Here is a 17,337-nt window from a genome sequence, read left to right on the forward strand (position 1 = left end):
GAACCAGTCGATTATGATTAACGTACAGTACGGTCCCTTCATCTCATATATCCCGATCGAATCTGCAACCATTGGTTCATCGAGGGTTGCATATTAATTCGATAACTATGTGATAACTATAACAGTGGCATCGCGTGTACTATTGGAGAACTCCTTCTTCAACGTACATCTCATACTCTGGCCAGAGATTCCATGCACTATTATTACATTAGATCACATAGGATATCCACACCCGTAGGTGAGCGGTGAATCCCCGACTACAATGCACTGGCTCCTATATGTGTCGCAACTATACCCAACCTCGCCACCTGATGACTCTCCTGGAGTCGGTAAACGAGTCAAAGCACAGCCCTAGCATATAGAGCCTCAGTGTTGTCCCGGGTCGTAAGGACTAATGGTGTACAATCATAACCACGGACTTATCCTCTCGATGAATGATAACCACTTGGAAAGTCCGAGGGAGGGTTGTTCGGTATAATCATCATATGACTACCCATCTGTATGTTTGGACATCTCTATGCCCTTACCAAGAAACGCAGTACACAACATCACAGATGCTAGTCTCGAGCTCAAGCGACCTTTATCCACGTTTTAGGCGGCTGAATCGACTAGGAACGAATTTAGATCATACAGTGTTTACAAATGAGTTTCAACATCGAATTACGATTCATTTGTATTAAAGTATAATCAAGGTCTTTATCTATGTTTGAAATCATGGGTATACAGATAAAGAAATAACAAACCATGAAATAATGAATTATATTAAAATAAAGATTGTTCTTTACAACTGAGTCAATAAAATCCCTAGTCAACAGTTGACTTGCAGGACATCTACTCTAACATCTTTAGCATTCTTTTTTTTTTGAAAGTATCCGAACATACCCGTAGACAAGAGCTTGATGATTCTCATCTTGTTATTTTGGCAAGCTACCCTTAGATGAAGGGTTCAAGTATTCTCGTAGGAATGTTTAAGAAAATAGACTTGATCAACTATTTTTTTTTAAAAAAAATAACCACCCTAAATGAATTTGAAATACATGGTAAAATGTAATTTTTTTAAAATAATTGTTGACTAAAATTAAATAACAAAATACCGCACTCACGTGTGACACTTCATTAAGTTGAACTTTTTTTTTTATTTTTTGAATAAAGGATAAACATTATTATTAAGATAAATATAGAGTGATTACATTGGAAATAAAACTTGTGGAAGATACATCCGAACTACATATCAGACATGGACAACAACCTTAGTTAGAGCTGCTTAATTAGCTGATCTACACACAAATATAGGTATTGTACATCCCTGAGATAGTATGTGACGATGCTATGATTTTGTTTTACACAAAAACTCCTGTGAGACGGTCTCACTGGTCAATTTTGTGAAACATATATTCTATATGAGTCATCCACGAAAAGTATTATTTTTTATATCAAATATATTAATTTTTATTGTAAATATGGAATAGAGTGATCCGTGTCTCACGGATCCATATTATGAAAGACCTACTCTTTGTTTTATTGAGCATCCCAAAAGTCTTCACAACCCATAAATTTCAAGGGATATTCTAATTGCGACAAAATAAATAATTCCAAGGATTAAAATTTCAAAGAATCACTTTATAAAAACCTGAATTTATTCACATCGGCTCCTGTTTGAAACCACACTCGGCGTAACTATTCGAGTATCTCTATTCCTCGTTGAGATATGGGTACAGATGCATGACTTGCGGCCATTAGTTTTCATGTCGGAAAGAGTGGGAGTTTAAATTGGTTCTTTCATAGAAACAGATCCAAACAACTTCGGCGGACAGTGGAAGACCTATATGTGCTCAAGGGTCGCCATTGATGCGTGCGTTCCTCTTAAGAGAAGAATGAAAATGAAAAAAACTGGTGGGGATTGGTTCTGGGTGAACAATGAGTACACTTAGCTGGAACTATTGTGGTTTGGGCAACCCACGAATAGTTATTGTAATGTACTTAGTCCATTCGCAAAAGCCAACCTTTATTTTTCTTTCAGAAACTTTGACAAAAAAAAAAAGAAATAATGGAGGAAGCAAAACGAAAACTCTATTTCGAAGGGGCTATCGTTAGAGATTGTGTTGGACATGGAGGAGGGGTTGCGCTCCTATGGAAAAAGAATATTTCTACACTTAAGTTGCCCTCAGGACAGGAGCTTACTTGGGATAATTGGTTGGGCGACCATATATTTCAATATTATCAGGATCCATTTTCCTCTCTGAGTTGTGAACTGGATCGTATTGTAACTTGTAAGGCACTTCGAGGGGTTGCATCACAGAAGAGCAAAATTGTGACAGGATTAAGCATTTCATATGCTTCTCGTCAGATATAATCGATGTTATGCAAATGTATTCAGAATTATTTTCATTTAATGTTTTAATATGGTATCCATTTCATCGGATGTCTTTAAAGCTAAGCAAATTTCTACTGTATTTTTGCTAGCATATAGAGTATTTTCAATATATAAGTTTGTATCATTTGGTAAAATGATTTTTACCTTTCCATAACTTTCAATAATTTTTTATGCACCCGATATTGTTGTAACATAATTTTCAGCTAATGTTAACTCCAAAAAAATCCTTTTATTTTGAAGAATGATATGTGTTGTACCGTTATCCGCTAAGTATTCATAATGACATACAATCATTAATCTAAAATAAAATATAACGCAATAAGCTAAATATAATAAATAATATGTATGAATTTCAAAGGAAATATTTATTGAATAATAATAATAAAATTTATTGAATAACAAAATAAACTTCCACGACAAATCCTAAACATAAATTGAACATCAAAATAAAAACGAGACAGCGATAACCTAAAAACAATAGAAATTCAAAGTAGAAGCAAGACCAATAAAAATAATAATTGATTGTTTTTTAACACACCACTACCAATCAAATTATCTATATTTTCATCTGGACGAGCGAAAAAATCAGAGACGTTCAAGTGAGTTATATCAATTGGATCGTCATTGTCCACAAAATTTATCTCCATTTTTTCATTTTCCTTGATTGATTTTTGGTACATATCCACAAGGTGTTTTGCCGTACGAGAAGTACGAGACCAATGCCCTTCCATTTCACATCTTTGACATTTTTCTTCACACACTTTGGAACTTTTCTTCTTTGATTCTTCATTATTGGAATTCCAATGCTCGTGGCTTGTTTTATATTTCTTTCCATTTTTGCTGATAGTATCTTCTTTGGCCATGCCCTCGCCCACGCCCACGTCGATTTTCATTGTTATGATTTTGAATGGAATTAACATTTGTTTCAGGAAATGAAATTCCATGTTCTTCAAGAAACGTAGTTCCATTTGCTTCAGGAAATGGTATGGATCCAATTGGGCACATTTGGTGATTTTTCATGAGCAACTCATTGTTTTGTTCAGCAACTAGTAAGCACGAGATGAGTTCAGAGCACCTTCGAAATCAATGTTCACGATATTGCGGCTGCAGGAACACGTTTGATGCATGAAAAGTGGAGAATGTCTTTTATAACATGTCTTGATCGGTAACTTTCTCTCCACGAAGTATCAGTGCGAAACTAGTCTTAAATAATGCAGAGTAATAATCACTTAATATTTAAAATCTTGTAACCTTAGGTGCATCCATTCATATCGGGCTCTTGGGGGACTACAGTTCTCTTATGGTCAAATCTTTCTTTTAGATTTTTCCAAAGCTCGCTGGCTCTTTCACAGTGAGATATTCGATTTTCAACTCATCATTGAGGTGATGACGAAGAAAAATAAGTGCCTATGCATGGTCCAGTTGAGACATTTCATTTCCTTCTTTGATTGTATCTCCTAAATTCATAGCGACAATGTGGACCTCGGCATCCAAAATCCATGATAAATAATTTTTTCCAGTCAAGTGCTTCAAATTCAAGTTTGGTGATGTTCGCCGTTGCAACTTTAAAAAAAATTATATAATTAAAATTATGACATGTTATTCTATTTGTTAAACTAACATCAATGAATATAAATAATAAATTATTTTATCTAGCCATTATCTAGTCTTCATTTGATCATAGAAAATATAAACAAACACGATATCATGTAGTCTCGAATTTTGTGTACATGGAAATGTGCTCAATTAATAATTTATGTATCTATGTTAAATTTTGAATTCCGATAAATAAATTATCTTGTTCGTCAAGTAATTTACGAACATTAGAATCAATCAATTTCAAAGCGAAGAAAAGACATATAAAAAAAATAGTAAAAATTGTTTTGTCCAATTAATATCAAATATAGTATTGTGATTGATTCAAAATTTGTCATAAATCTATCAAATACTCGTATTCACACAATATTTTAATGACTAGTTAAATCATCAAAATTTAAATAATATAAATCATAAACAAGCAAGCTAAGATATGATAACAATCTTGAATCAAAACAACAATATGTTTATAATTTATATTGAATCAATATTGTTGAAACATATAACATTTACCTAAATTTTGTAGGAATATGGTAACATTATATTTTATATCAATATTATACATATGTATTGATAGATCTTTATGATCTTAGATCAAGATTCTTCGAAAATATTGATAAATCTTATATATTTATATGTTATTCATAGATCTATCAATATTATCAACATAAAGTTGTGTTGTGCTACTTCAGGAGCATCAACATAAAATTAAAAGTTGTGCTTCTTCAGGAACATCAATATAAACCTATAATATGTGCTACTTCGGGAACATCAATATTAAATCTAAATATTGTGCTTTTTCGAGAGCATACATACAAGACTAAAAATAAAATATTTATGAATTTTACCTTGAAGAGCACTCGCGTTGATAACGTGTTGTGAATAGTAGAGAATATAGAGAAGAAAAATGATTTGAAATGCTTTATTTATCATTTGAGACCTCTATTCATATAGCACATTTACAGAATTTGAATAGTTGATAATATGACAAAATATAAATCTTATCTCAATAATCATCTATAATATTTTATCTATAACAAAATTAAAATATGACTAAAGATTTTAGACTAGTTTACAACTACTCATGTTATCAGATTCAGACGGAGCCAGTTGAATTTAAGGAAAATTTTCACTTTACAGCAACGATAATTTTCCGCTGTCTTGGCCACGGCCCTGTCTGCTATCTGGCCTGGTTTCGTGTACCTTTCTCCTTAATATCGACATATGTAATAATACATACATAAAATTTTCGTAATTTACGAGTTTAAGGTCGGTGAATTTAGCAGTTAAAGTTAAAAAAGGTCAAAACGCCATGAGAAGCAGGAAAGTGAAAGAAAAATTACTTGAGAAGGGGACTCAAATCGGCGAATCTTTTGGTATTTGTTCAGGAAAAGCAAAACCCTTCTGTTCTGAATCCGAGGTGTTTTAATGGTTTTTTTTCCTTGGATTTAGATTTGTGCAGGGGTAGATTAGCTGTTTTTCTTGTTTAAATTTGTGGGTTTTTGTTTTCTGGCAGAAAAGGAAGAAGATGAAGAAGAAAATGCCGATGGAAAGCAAGAAATCGAAGAACTCTAACAGCCTCAAATCTAAGAACAAAAAAGTGAGTTTTTTTATTTTGTTCCTTCAGTTTATGGATTCATGCCCACCTTTGGATGAGGACTACTTTAGGTGGTCTGCCTTGTTACAGCTTATTTAATGGAATTTATTCATCCATGACAAATTGGGGCAATTTTTTCATGTGTTCCTTTAATATTTTATCTAGCGCTGTGATTGGATTGAAGTATTTAATTACTTGAAAGTTGAAACTATCAATAATGGTGGATTTGAAATCCTTAGATCCATAGTTGATAGATTTGAATTATATGTCTTTGAAGATTACGGCAAAAATTTGTAGCTGAGTCGGAAGCAGGAGATTTCAAATCTATTATGGAGATCCACAGAACTTGTTTGGAAGAATTTCCAATCGAATTTCAAATCCATGGATTTGAGGGTTTGAACTCCGTTTGCTGTCATTCTTAGTTGTTTTGCGTTAACAATAGTGGATTCTAAATTCTATTTGATGGAGTAACATATAATCCACTCCTCAAATTTACTTCTCAATAAGTTACGGAAGTTAAGTATCATAATTCACTTAAAGAGACGGTCTTTCGTGAGACGGTCTCACGAATCTTTATCTGTGAGACGAGTCAACCCTACCAATATTCACAATAAAAAGTAATACTCTTAGCATAAAAAATAATATTTTTTCATAGATGACCCAAATAAGAGATATGTTTCACAAAATACGATCCGTGAAGCTGTCTCACACAAGTTTTTGCCCTCGCTTAAACAAAAGGTACTCAACTTGTTTGCGTAATTTTTAATTTTATGGATTTGAAAATGCTTAGCTATAATTTTAGTTATTCACCGTATCATTGGATTTTAAATTCTTACTTAATAGAGGAATATAACATCCATTTATCTGAATTCACCATTTTGAGTCAATTTTTTTCATTCCAAAGCCGCCTAATGGTACATATGGATTGAGACATTTGAAATCATGGTTTTGATTTGAAATCCCTTACAGTTGTTTGGCTGGATTTAATGAAGAAGATTTCAAAATAATCTCCTTTTAATTTTATAGTATTCACAAAGGATTCAAATATAGTCAATATTGGTGTCTATTCTTCAAATTGTTTCTCAAATCAAATCCTATCTTTCAAATTAAATTCTTCTATCCAGATGCAATTTAAAGTTGCTTTTGGATTGATGGATTTGAAAGTAAGGATTTCAAATTCATAATAACAAGTTCATTGGTTTGTTTGGGTACATTCACTTGATAGTGGATTTCAAATTGCAGCTACTTATTTTTTGAAGTCATTGCGGTGGATTTGATATATATATCTCAATGTGGAGTCTTTTCAAATCATTCTTTCAAATATTCCCTCAAGTCATAATCCCCCAATCCAAATGCAACCTAAGTGAATTTGTATGAATAATATCAAATCCAATTGATTCGGGTCTGAACTCTGTATGTGCTTGAATTTCAACCGAATGTGTGATGTTCTAAATGCTTGAGTATTTTAGAAAGTATAAAGCGGTGATATCATCAATTTTATTACTACTTGTTCATAATAATGTTGAAATTGAATCTTTCAACTTCTTTCTGCATTTGGTACCTAATTATTCCCAACCGTGCATTGATTAGTGTTTGAACGTTTGATGCCTGTTTCTTGTCCACTTGAATTTATAATTCAGCAGTCAATGTGATGGATATGAGTTCTTTGAAACGTCCCACTCGGAGTTGAAAGTAAATTTATTGAACTGATGTATTTTAGTTTTGAACAGGTTTTGTCGAATGATTCCAAGAAAACAAGAAGGTACCGTAAATATATTTGAATGGATTACAAGGTCCTGATCAACTTGCCATTTGAGAGCAAAAACGTTTCCAATTTATTCATATTTTTTTAACAATGTCTAATAGCATTGCACGGAAGAGGACCAGGTATAGTGACATCTATGATGATGTTGAAGCTAAATTTTCCGTCATGGAAAGAGCAGAGAGAGTGCTGACGCATTTAGAAAATGGACTCCCCTACTTTGTGAAGTGTATGCTTCCATCAAATGTTGCTCATGGATTTTGGCTGGTAAGCTTGAAAATTGATGTTCCGAGTGTTGATAATCTTGATGAAGCTCTTTTTGCTAATGCTGTGTTGATAATCTTGATGAAGCTCTTTTTGCTAATGCTGATGATCTTGATGAAGCTCTTTTTGCTAATGCTTTTCATCGCAGCATCTTCCTAAAAAGTTCTGCACCCTCTATTTTCCCAATCGTGATAGCACTATATGTTTGGTGGATGAATGGGGAAATGAGTATAAAACATCTTATCTTTTGGAGAGGCATGGTTTGAGTGCTGGATGGAGAGGGTTTTCCATATCCCACAGATTACTAAAAGGAGATATATTGATTTTCCATTTGATAGAACCTTGCAAATTAAAGGTAATCTTTATCTCATTTGGATGAAGATGGGCGTGTCTTCAGAAATTTTCTGTTGTCCATCTAAAATTTAATAATTGAGAATAGGATGACGGTGTTAAAAGTCAAAGAATATATTCTGCAGTCGGATTTGACATTATTAATTAAGACGATGATATTTTTTCACATGATCTCACATATAATTAGTGATGATAAGAGTTTTAACCATTTTGATATCGTGTTTTGGATGTAGGCCTTAACATCCTAACCATGGAACTTATGTTCTATGTTGCATTATCCTTTTACTATGCATCTCTACTTCTTTAAATTTGAAAGGATTTTAGGGAGTGTTTGCTTAAATCCGAGAGTCGGTTTCATACCGATTCTAATTCTGCAAAAATGATTCTTGTATTTTGGTAAATAAATGAGAATTTTTCTGGACACTTTACCCCAATTTTTTTGTCTTATTCAAAATTACTCTTAACAATTCACCATCAAACAATACCTCAATAAAGATATATTTAGTATTTTAGCTAGTAGTAAAATCACTTATTTACCATAAGGTTGCATTTGGATGAATTGATGAATTTGAATTTAGGGATTTCAGATACATTATAACAAATTCATTAGTTTGTTTGAGCAAATCTTCTTGACAAAGGATTTCAATTCCCAAATAGTTATTTTTTGTGTTATTGTGGTGAATTTCAAATTTCTCCCAAACATGCAGTAATTTCAAATCCTCCCCTCAAATTTTTCATCAAATTCAAATTTTTCAATCCAAGCACAACCTAAAGAAATTCATTTTTTTGCTTTTATTTTCAAACACTGCCCAATTATGATTTTTCTAACTTCTTCACAATCTATAAATTTATTCCCTTTGTTCTTTGACATTAACATGTATTATTTTATTTTATTTATTTTTATAGGCATATGATATTGGTTAGATTCGAAAATTGGCTTGCCATACTAATGAAGCATTGGGTCTCTAGGTACACATAGTGAGAGTTAATCGTTCAGAAGTCGTGAGTGCGGCACTTTGTCTCATGAATTTGGATGCGTCCCGTAGAGGAACCGATGATTCTGGTTGGTTTTTCTCGACTGTTTGCATCATTTTTCTTGTCCTCTTGATTATATGTTTTTCTAACAAAGTCCATAGAAAATATTGGGTTGGTTCACCATGTGTTTGACTGTGAATTAAAATAAATAGATAATTAATCAATTATAATCTTTATCGAAGTTAATCGTGAAGACGTCAAGTACTGTGGCCTCTTTACTTTAATTCTTTGACTTTTTGTTTGGGTGGAAGGATTTAGTTTAGAGGGATGAATCTGAAGAGTGTAATTGAAATGACACTTGTTCTGTGTAGATTTCAAATCCATCACAATCACCGCTGCATTTCGTTAGTCAAGCGTGGGGTGAATTTAAATTTCATCAAACATAAATTAATTTTTTGAATCCATAGTTTAAATTCCTCCATCCAAGCATAACCTAAAGGTAATAGCTTGCAACAAGTAAAAATTTGATAGTTTTTATTTTTTACAATATTTCATTAAAATCTCTGCGTTAGACATTGTCCAGTTTGGTGATTTATCTCTTATTTTTATTTTTTAATATTGTGGCACTTTGTGTTTGAAAGAGGAACTTGTGAAGAAAAACAATAAGAAGCGTAAGAAAACAGAGTATGTGGAGCCATTTCTGCTCGATATTTCTGCGCCAACTGAGAATTGTGAAGTAAAAAACAAACCCTGCTCTAATTTTGAAAGCAACAGCGATGATTTTAGCACCAAAATTATTCAAGGTATGAAAACTTTTCGTCGTTTCAGATTCTCGAATTGATTCTCTTTTACACTTTTGAAAAGAATGAAGTTTTTGCATCTTTCAGATTCTTGTCTTTCTATCATTTGAATTTTTTTGATAACTTGATGAAAACCTATTAAAAATATTTTCATATCCAAAAAATTGTAGGGATTGAAATGTTTTCAAAAAGCCCATTTTGGAATTTTTCATGAATATGTTGATGCAGTTTCGAGGGAAAAAAATGCCAAACTTCGACCACTCGAGTTTTTTTGGGTATTAACCATTAGAGAATGGGTTTCTGAGAAAAAAAATTGTAATTGACGTATGAAAGTATTCTTGTTAGGTTTTTTTAATGATTTTTTCTTCAAACCTTAACCTAAATGAGAAAGGACGGTACTTTTAGGTTCTTCTATTACCAGTCAGCTGAAGGCCAACGATCTATGCTATTCGGAGACATTAATGTTGCACGATCAACCTCGAGAGATAGTCACTTGTATATAGGCACCGGAAGAGAGTATTGCTTTTGTGAATCCCGCATTGTATTCCTATTACCTTCTGAAGGCATTAAATTCAGTAGAAAAAGCAAAAGGTCGTGGCATCGGTTTCTCAGGCTAGTTTGTGACTTAAGAAACTTCTTTGATCAATTTTGTCTCGAGCCATCAAGGCTTTTATACTTGAATTCTTAACAAGAAGGCCTGAATACATGCCGAGACCGAGTCTCACAGGTAATACCGAGTGTTGTGTATTTGTAGCATCATGTCTTAGTGTATATGTACACCATTTGCATAGTCCTTTAATGTTGTGTGTTGAATCCTGCATTACAGAGTACTTGATATATACACATAGGTGTGAATTTTTGAGAAATTTTTTGGGTGATGGTAAATGTATGAATCCAAATTCATCTCCTTGGAGAATCTTGGCTTTCTGTATGTTGATTTTGAACAATTCTTTTGCGACTATCCTTTCTTCTGGTCTGGAACCTACTTGCCGTGATTATCGCTGATCACAAAACTCTTCATTCACTTGGTTTGAAAATAGAAACATCTGATTATGAAATTTTAAAAGCTTGTCATATTGAATAATGTATAATGTATGTGTATGCCACTAGAGTATAGAAGTATATAGATTATAGATGATGTCAGATCGAGTTTTTGTTCAAATCTTTTAAACAGTACAATAATACATGCATCCCGTTTCGATTGTTTTCTCGGTAGGGGTAATTATTGCATCCCAATAATATCTCAATTAATTGCACTGTTTTATGAGAATCGAACTCGTGATCTTGACTCTTATATCAATTGTAAAATTGCGCGTCTATCATTTTATTTAAAATTATAGTTGACGATAACGATGTCACTCAAATTTTTTAGGTTGAAAATGAATTTTAAATGTATTTGAAAGTATTTTTGTAGAAACAAAAACATGAAAGTCTAATCCCATTTGGCAAAAACTTGTGTGAGACGGTCTCACGGGTTGTATTTTGTGAGACAGATCTCTTATTTGGGTCATCCATAAAAAAATATGACTTTTTATGCTAAGAGTATTATTTTTTATTATGAATATCGATAGGATTGACTCGTCTCACAGATAAAGATTCGTGAGATCGTCTAATAAGATATCTATTCAATCCATTTTTGTATTTTTATACGGAGTTTCATGTTAATTATGATGGAATTCAAATTCATCCAATGGTGATGTCATTTACAATTCATTTTATTTTATATAATTAATGTGTAAATAAGTTAGATACGAATTTAAGATCGTGATCTATTATTTCATTGTTTATAACAAAATAATAATCAAATTCATAAATTTTAAATTCATCGCACCTTAAATTATTTGAAATACGGTATAGATATAGATGATATGATAAACATTTATATACAAACACTAATACACAAATGATATTTGAAATACGGCACAGATAATTCATATTCCTCAACATGTACGAGTCATCATGTTATTTGCGCAATTTGGAAAAAAAAAAATCTTCTTCATCTGAAAAGAGATAATTATATTTTTCCCATTTTATTATTCATTCGTATATTTACTTTATTTTGAGTAGGTCTCTTGTGAGACAGTCTCACGAATCTTTATCTGTGAGACGAATCAACCCTACCGATATTCACAATAAAAAATAATACTGTTAACATAAAAATGAAGATTTTTTTATGGATGACCCAAATAAAAGATCTGTCTTACAAAATATGACTTGTGAAAATATGACTTGTGAAACCGTCTCACTCAAGTTTTTGTCTTATATTTTACAAATATATCATTCTTACAAGTATTTATTTTATTGAGGTGTCCAATGCAATTTCAAAATAGAAGGGTTTTGGCAAATTTGGATTTTGGGGGCTGAAAGTAATTTACTCCAGTGTTGAGCAAAATACATTTCCTAACCGCAAAACCCTACTGACAACGACAAATACGAGCAATTGCCTCTGCGCCGGCGGTGGAGTTCAACCATGGAAGAGGTTTGTGAAGGAAAAGAGTACTCGTTCCCCGCACAGGAGGAGAAAATCCTTTCACTGTGGGATGAAATAAAGGCGTTCGAAACTCAGCTCGAGCGTACAAAGGATTTCCCCGAATACATCTTCTACGACGGGCCGCCTTTCGCCACTGGTCTTCCGCACTACGGTCATATCTTAGCTGGCACGATCAAAGACATCGTGACACGTTATCAGTCGATGACTGGTCATCACGTGACCCGGCGATTCGGGTGGGATTGCCATGGTTTACCTGTGGAACATGAGATCGATCAGAAATTAGGGATTAAGAGTAGAGAGGATGTGATTCGGATGGGTATTGGGAATTACAATGAGGAGTGTAGGGGAATTGTGCAGAGGTATGTCAGTGAGTGGGAGAAGACGGTGGTTAGAATGGGGCGGTGGATTGATTTTAGGAATGATTACAAGACAATGGATTTGAATTTCATGGAAACTGTGTGGTGGACGTTTGCGCAGTTGTATCAGAAAGGTCTTGTTTATAGAGGTTTTAAGGTTAGACCTTTCCTTTTTGAAGTGCCTCTTCTTAATTTGCTTCGTAACTTATGAAGTTTACCTTTTTTTGGATTTTAAAAACTTCAACTAGTGCGCTTGTTTTACAGCTCTTCCATGCTGTGCATTGCTCATGTTGTATTTTACTGCTTATTTCTGAAAATTTGATAGCTGCCAATAGTGGTTGCTCTCTGAAACTGCCTACGTTTTGGCGGCATTTGATGTTCTGGTACCAAAAGATAATGAGATAAAAGTGGGGTTCGTGGAGTCTACTTTAAGATTATTAAGTACGATGGATTGCAGAAATGCAGAGTGTTAATAGCACGTACACCTTTTCACGCAATCTTTTTTTTAATTATCTGTGAAACTATATGTCTGTCCTCTCGTTCAGAAATCTTATATTCCAACTAAGATACTAGTTTTTTTGTTCGATTTTATTGCTTACTAATCTAAATACATAAGTATTTTATATGGATTAAGCGGACACGGCCTGTGTTGTTTGAAAATACTGAAGCAGAAGTACAAGAAAGTGCAAGTCAAAACAAAACAAGAGAGCAATCAAGTGGATGTTTAAACTAAAAGAAAGATGAGCTAATAAGACGGGATTAATATTTTTAAGAAACTGGGAATAATTCCCTGAATTCCAGCAAGCCAACTATGCAATACTTTGAGATTTATTTCCATTCTTTATTTATGGTAATTTTTAATAAATTTTGTTTCCTACAAAAACTATATGATCTTGTCAATGTACTATCAAGGTTTAACTGTGTATTTTTCTATTTTGTTATTCACGGCTTGTGAGATCATCTTTCTTTTTCCTGTTATGATACTTTCTCAGGGAGTTTCTTGTGTAGTTTGTTAATTTAATGTTGCAATAATGTTTGGATGTTATTTTCTTTGCAAGTCATAAGATCGCACTGGTTACAAATTTGATGTTTTGCCCGTTACTTTTGCAGGTGATGCCATACAGTACAGGTTGCAAAACTCCGTTGTCTAATTTTGAAGCCAATTCCAACTACAAGGAAGTCCCAGATCCTGAAATAATGGTAGCCTTTCCCATTATTGATGATTCAGATGGAGCATGTTTTGTGGCATGGACCACAACTCCTTGGACTTTACCTAGCAACCTTGCACTTTGTGTCAATGCCAATCTTGTGTATGTGAAGGTTCGCAATAAGTTCAATGGAAAAGTTTATGTGGTTGCTGAATCTCGTTTGGCAGAGCTTCCTATTGAAAAGGCAAAAAAAAGATTACCTGATGGAGTTGTTGGTGTTTCTGAAAATTCAAACCTAAAGAGCAAATCTTCTGGTGCAAAAACAAAGAATGTTGATTCTTATGAAATGTTGGACAAGTGTACTGGAGCTTCGCTTGTTGGAAAGAAATATATCCCATTGTTTGATTATTTCAAGGATTTCTCTCATGTGGCATTCAGAGTTGTTGCAGACGACTATGTAACTAGTGATAGCGGTACTGGAATTGTCCACTGTGCTCCTGCATTTGGAGAAGATGATTACCGTGTTTGTATGGAGAATTCCATAATTAGCAAGGGGGAGAACCTAGTTGTTGCGGTGGATGATGATGGCTGTTTCACTGAGAGAATCACCGACTTCAGCAGGTGTTACGTAAAAGACGCAGATAAAGATATTATTCAAGCAGTGAAGTCAAAAGACAGGCTTGTCAAAACTGGAAGCTTTACTCATAGTTATCCTTTTTGTTGGAGATCAGATACTCCTCTAATCTATAGAGCCGTGCCCAGCTGGTTTGTTGCTGTGGAGAAGATAAAGGATCAATTGCTTGAGAACAACAAACAGACATACTGGGTCCCTGACTTTGTGAAGGAAAAACGCTTTCATAATTGGCTAGAAAATGCTAGAGATTGGGCTGTAAGTCGAAGTAGGTTTTGGGGTACTCCACTCCCTATATGGATTAGTGAAGATAGGGAGGAGATTGTGGTGATGGATTCCATTGAAAAACTGGAAAAACTTTCTGGTGCTAAGGTGACAGACTTGCATCGTCATAAAATTGACCATATCACAATCCCTTCAAGTCGAGGACCTGAATTTGGTGTCCTTCGACGAGTTGAGGACGTGTTTGATTGCTGGTTTGAGAGCGGGTCCATGCCTTATGCTTATATACATTATCCATTTGAAAATGTTGAATTGTTTGAGAACAATTTCCCAGGGCATTTCGTGGCTGAGGGTCTAGATCAAACTCGTGGATGGTTCTATACTCTCATGGTTCTGTCGACTGCACTTTTTGGAAAACCAGCTTTCAGAAATCTCATTTGTAATGGGCTTGTACTGGCTGAGGATGGGAAGAAGATGAGCAAGAGATTGAAGAATTATCCTCCACCATCAGAAGTCATAAATGATTATGGAGCTGATGCATTAAGACTGTACATTATTATCTCCCCTGTTGTTCGTGCTGAACCTTTGCGTTTTAAAAAGGATGGAGTTCATGGGGTGGTAAAAGATGTTTTCTTGCCATGGTATAATGCCTATAGGTTCCTTCTACAAAATGCTAAAAGACTTGAAGTTGAAGGACTTGCACCATTTGCACCCATTGACCAACAAATTCTTCAGCAGTCATCCAATGTACTCGACCAATGGATTAACTCAGCGACACATAGTTTGGTTCACTTTGTGAGGCAAGAAATGGATGCTTATAGACTTTACACTGTTGTTCCTTATCTACTTAAGTTTTTGGACAACTTGACAAATATTTATGTGCGATTTAATCGAAAAAGACTGAAAGGTCGCACAGGAGAACAGGATTGCAGAACTGCTCTTTCTACTCTTTATCATGTACTTCTAACTGCATGTAAATCAATGGCTCCATTCACACCATTTTTTACTGAAGTTCTGTATCAGAACTTGAGGAAAGTTACCAGTGGATCAGAAGATAGCATTCATTATTGCAAATTTCCAGAAGTGGAAGGCAAAAGAGGGGATCGTATTGAAGAAAGTGTCAATCGGATGATGACAATAATAGATCTCGCACGGAACATTCGTGAGCGTCACAACAAACCTCTTAAAACACCACTGAGGGCGATGGTGATTGTGCATCCTGATGCAGAGTTTCTTGATGATATTACCGGCAAACTAAGAGAATATGTACTAGAAGAACTTAATGTGAAGTCTTTAGACCCATGCAACGACACTCTGAAGTATGCTTCCTTGTGTGCAGAACCTGATTTTAGTGTGTTGGGAAAAAGGCTAGGAAAATCGATGGGAATTGTCGCGAAAGAGGTGAAGGCGATGTCAACTGAAGATATCTTGGCTTTCGAGAAAGCAGGAGAGGTTACTATTGCCACACATGTCTTGAAGCTTAGTGATATCAAGATAACTAGGAAGTTCAAGTATCCTGATAATGTGAAAGAAGAGGAAATGGACGCAGCTGGTGATGGTGATGTTTTGGTTGTATTGGACTTGCGTGGGGATGATTCGTTGTTCGAGGCTGGAGTTGCTCGAGAAGTTGTAAATCGCATTCAAAAGCTGCGAAAGAAAGTTGCCCTTGAACCTACTGACATGGTAGAGGTCTTCTTTAAGTCACTGGACAATGATAAAACTGTTTTTCATGACATAATTAATTCCCAGGAACAATACATTAGGGAGGTGCTTGGGTCTCTATTGTTACCATCTGATCTGATTCCACCTCGTGCAGTGATTCTTACCGAAGAGAGTTTTCATGGGATTTCAAATCTCTCCTTTACTATTATCTTGACTAGACCTGCTCTAGTGTTCAACACCGATGCCATTGCTGCGTTATATGCTGGCAATACCAAGTTTGCGCATGGATTGCAAGCATATTTGCTGATGCGCGATTACAATAATTTAAGAGGAGAGTTTCAACTCGGAAAGGGTAAGATTAATGTCAACTGCATTGAAGATCAACCTCCGGTCGATGTAGTGCTTGGAGATCATGTGTTTTTGAGCTTCGGTGATTATCACTCGAGCACTATAGAGCTCGGTGATTCTTCTGGGTAATAATAATCTCAGTGTCTTTTATTCTTTTTGGTCGCTTCTTAGTGCCCAGAAGGCCAACCTGGGAAGATTTGCATTATTTATGAGACTATCTTTTGCACTGATGTGACACTATATATATGGATTAAAGATCCATGTTTTACTCTTTTACAGTTTGTATCTCTCAAATTTATTTGGTTCAAATAGATAAATTTTATTGAATATTCGTTCGAGCGAAACTAGCGACCTTCCATAGCTCCGACATCGTCGCACATATCAATTAATGTATGGCTCTTCAATCATAAAATTCTGGATCCATCTTTACATTTGAATATGAAATTTATTTCATTGTTATTATTGTTCGTGTTCTCCTCTAATTTTAAAATCACAAAAAATTTGTGAAACGATCTAATGAATCAAATGAATCTTCTAGTTAGGTTATTCATAAATTGTTTTTTACATTTTTATGGTAAATTAGATTCGTAAAATCATAAACAATGTTCTTAGACGTGACAAACATTTTTAAAGCCGATGTCTTCAGATATTTTTTCGTTGATTAGATCGAGTCGAAATTGACATTGACATAGTATCCACTGTTGAATTAGAAGTTTACATAGGATCAAAAAGTGTAAATCGGAATTTTCTGGAAAAAAAA

General features: G+C 34.3%; 2 protein-coding genes across 3 annotated transcripts; both read left to right on the forward strand.

Moving 5' to 3' along the window:
• Window positions 1-5,077: 5,077 nt before the first annotated feature.
• Window positions 5,078-10,626, forward strand: LOC140969416 (uncharacterized). Of its 2 annotated transcripts, XM_073430758.1 has the most exons (8): window positions 5,081-5,390; window positions 5,487-5,570; window positions 7,298-7,329; window positions 7,434-7,596; window positions 7,742-7,948; window positions 8,914-9,007; window positions 9,561-9,722; window positions 10,125-10,626. In XM_073430758.1, the coding sequence occupies exons 1-8, from the start codon at window positions 5,283-5,285 to the stop codon at window positions 10,220-10,222; spliced, it is 948 nt and encodes a 315-aa protein (XP_073286859.1). In that variant the 5' UTR covers window positions 5,081-5,282; the 3' UTR covers window positions 10,223-10,626. The 2 variants fall into 2 exon arrangements, with proteins under 2 accessions (XP_073286868.1, XP_073286859.1); XM_073430767.1 differs by lacking the exon at window positions 7,742-7,948 and having other exon boundaries at window positions 5,078-5,390.
• A 1,436-nt stretch (window positions 10,627-12,062) lies between these two features.
• LOC140969426 (isoleucine--tRNA ligase, cytoplasmic-like) lies at window positions 12,063-16,853 on the forward strand. Its single transcript, XM_073430778.1, has 2 exons — window positions 12,063-12,723; window positions 13,677-16,853. The coding sequence occupies exons 1-2, from the start codon at window positions 12,190-12,192 to the stop codon at window positions 16,704-16,706; spliced, it is 3,564 nt and encodes a 1,187-aa protein (XP_073286879.1). The 5' UTR covers window positions 12,063-12,189; the 3' UTR covers window positions 16,707-16,853.
• Window positions 16,854-17,337: the final 484 nt, after the last annotated feature.

The sequence above is a fragment of the Primulina huaijiensis genome, chromosome 2, assembly GCF_012295235.1.
Source record: "Primulina huaijiensis isolate GDHJ02 chromosome 2, ASM1229523v2, whole genome shotgun sequence".
NCBI classification, from domain to species: Eukaryota; Viridiplantae; Streptophyta; class Magnoliopsida; order Lamiales; family Gesneriaceae; genus Primulina; species Primulina huaijiensis.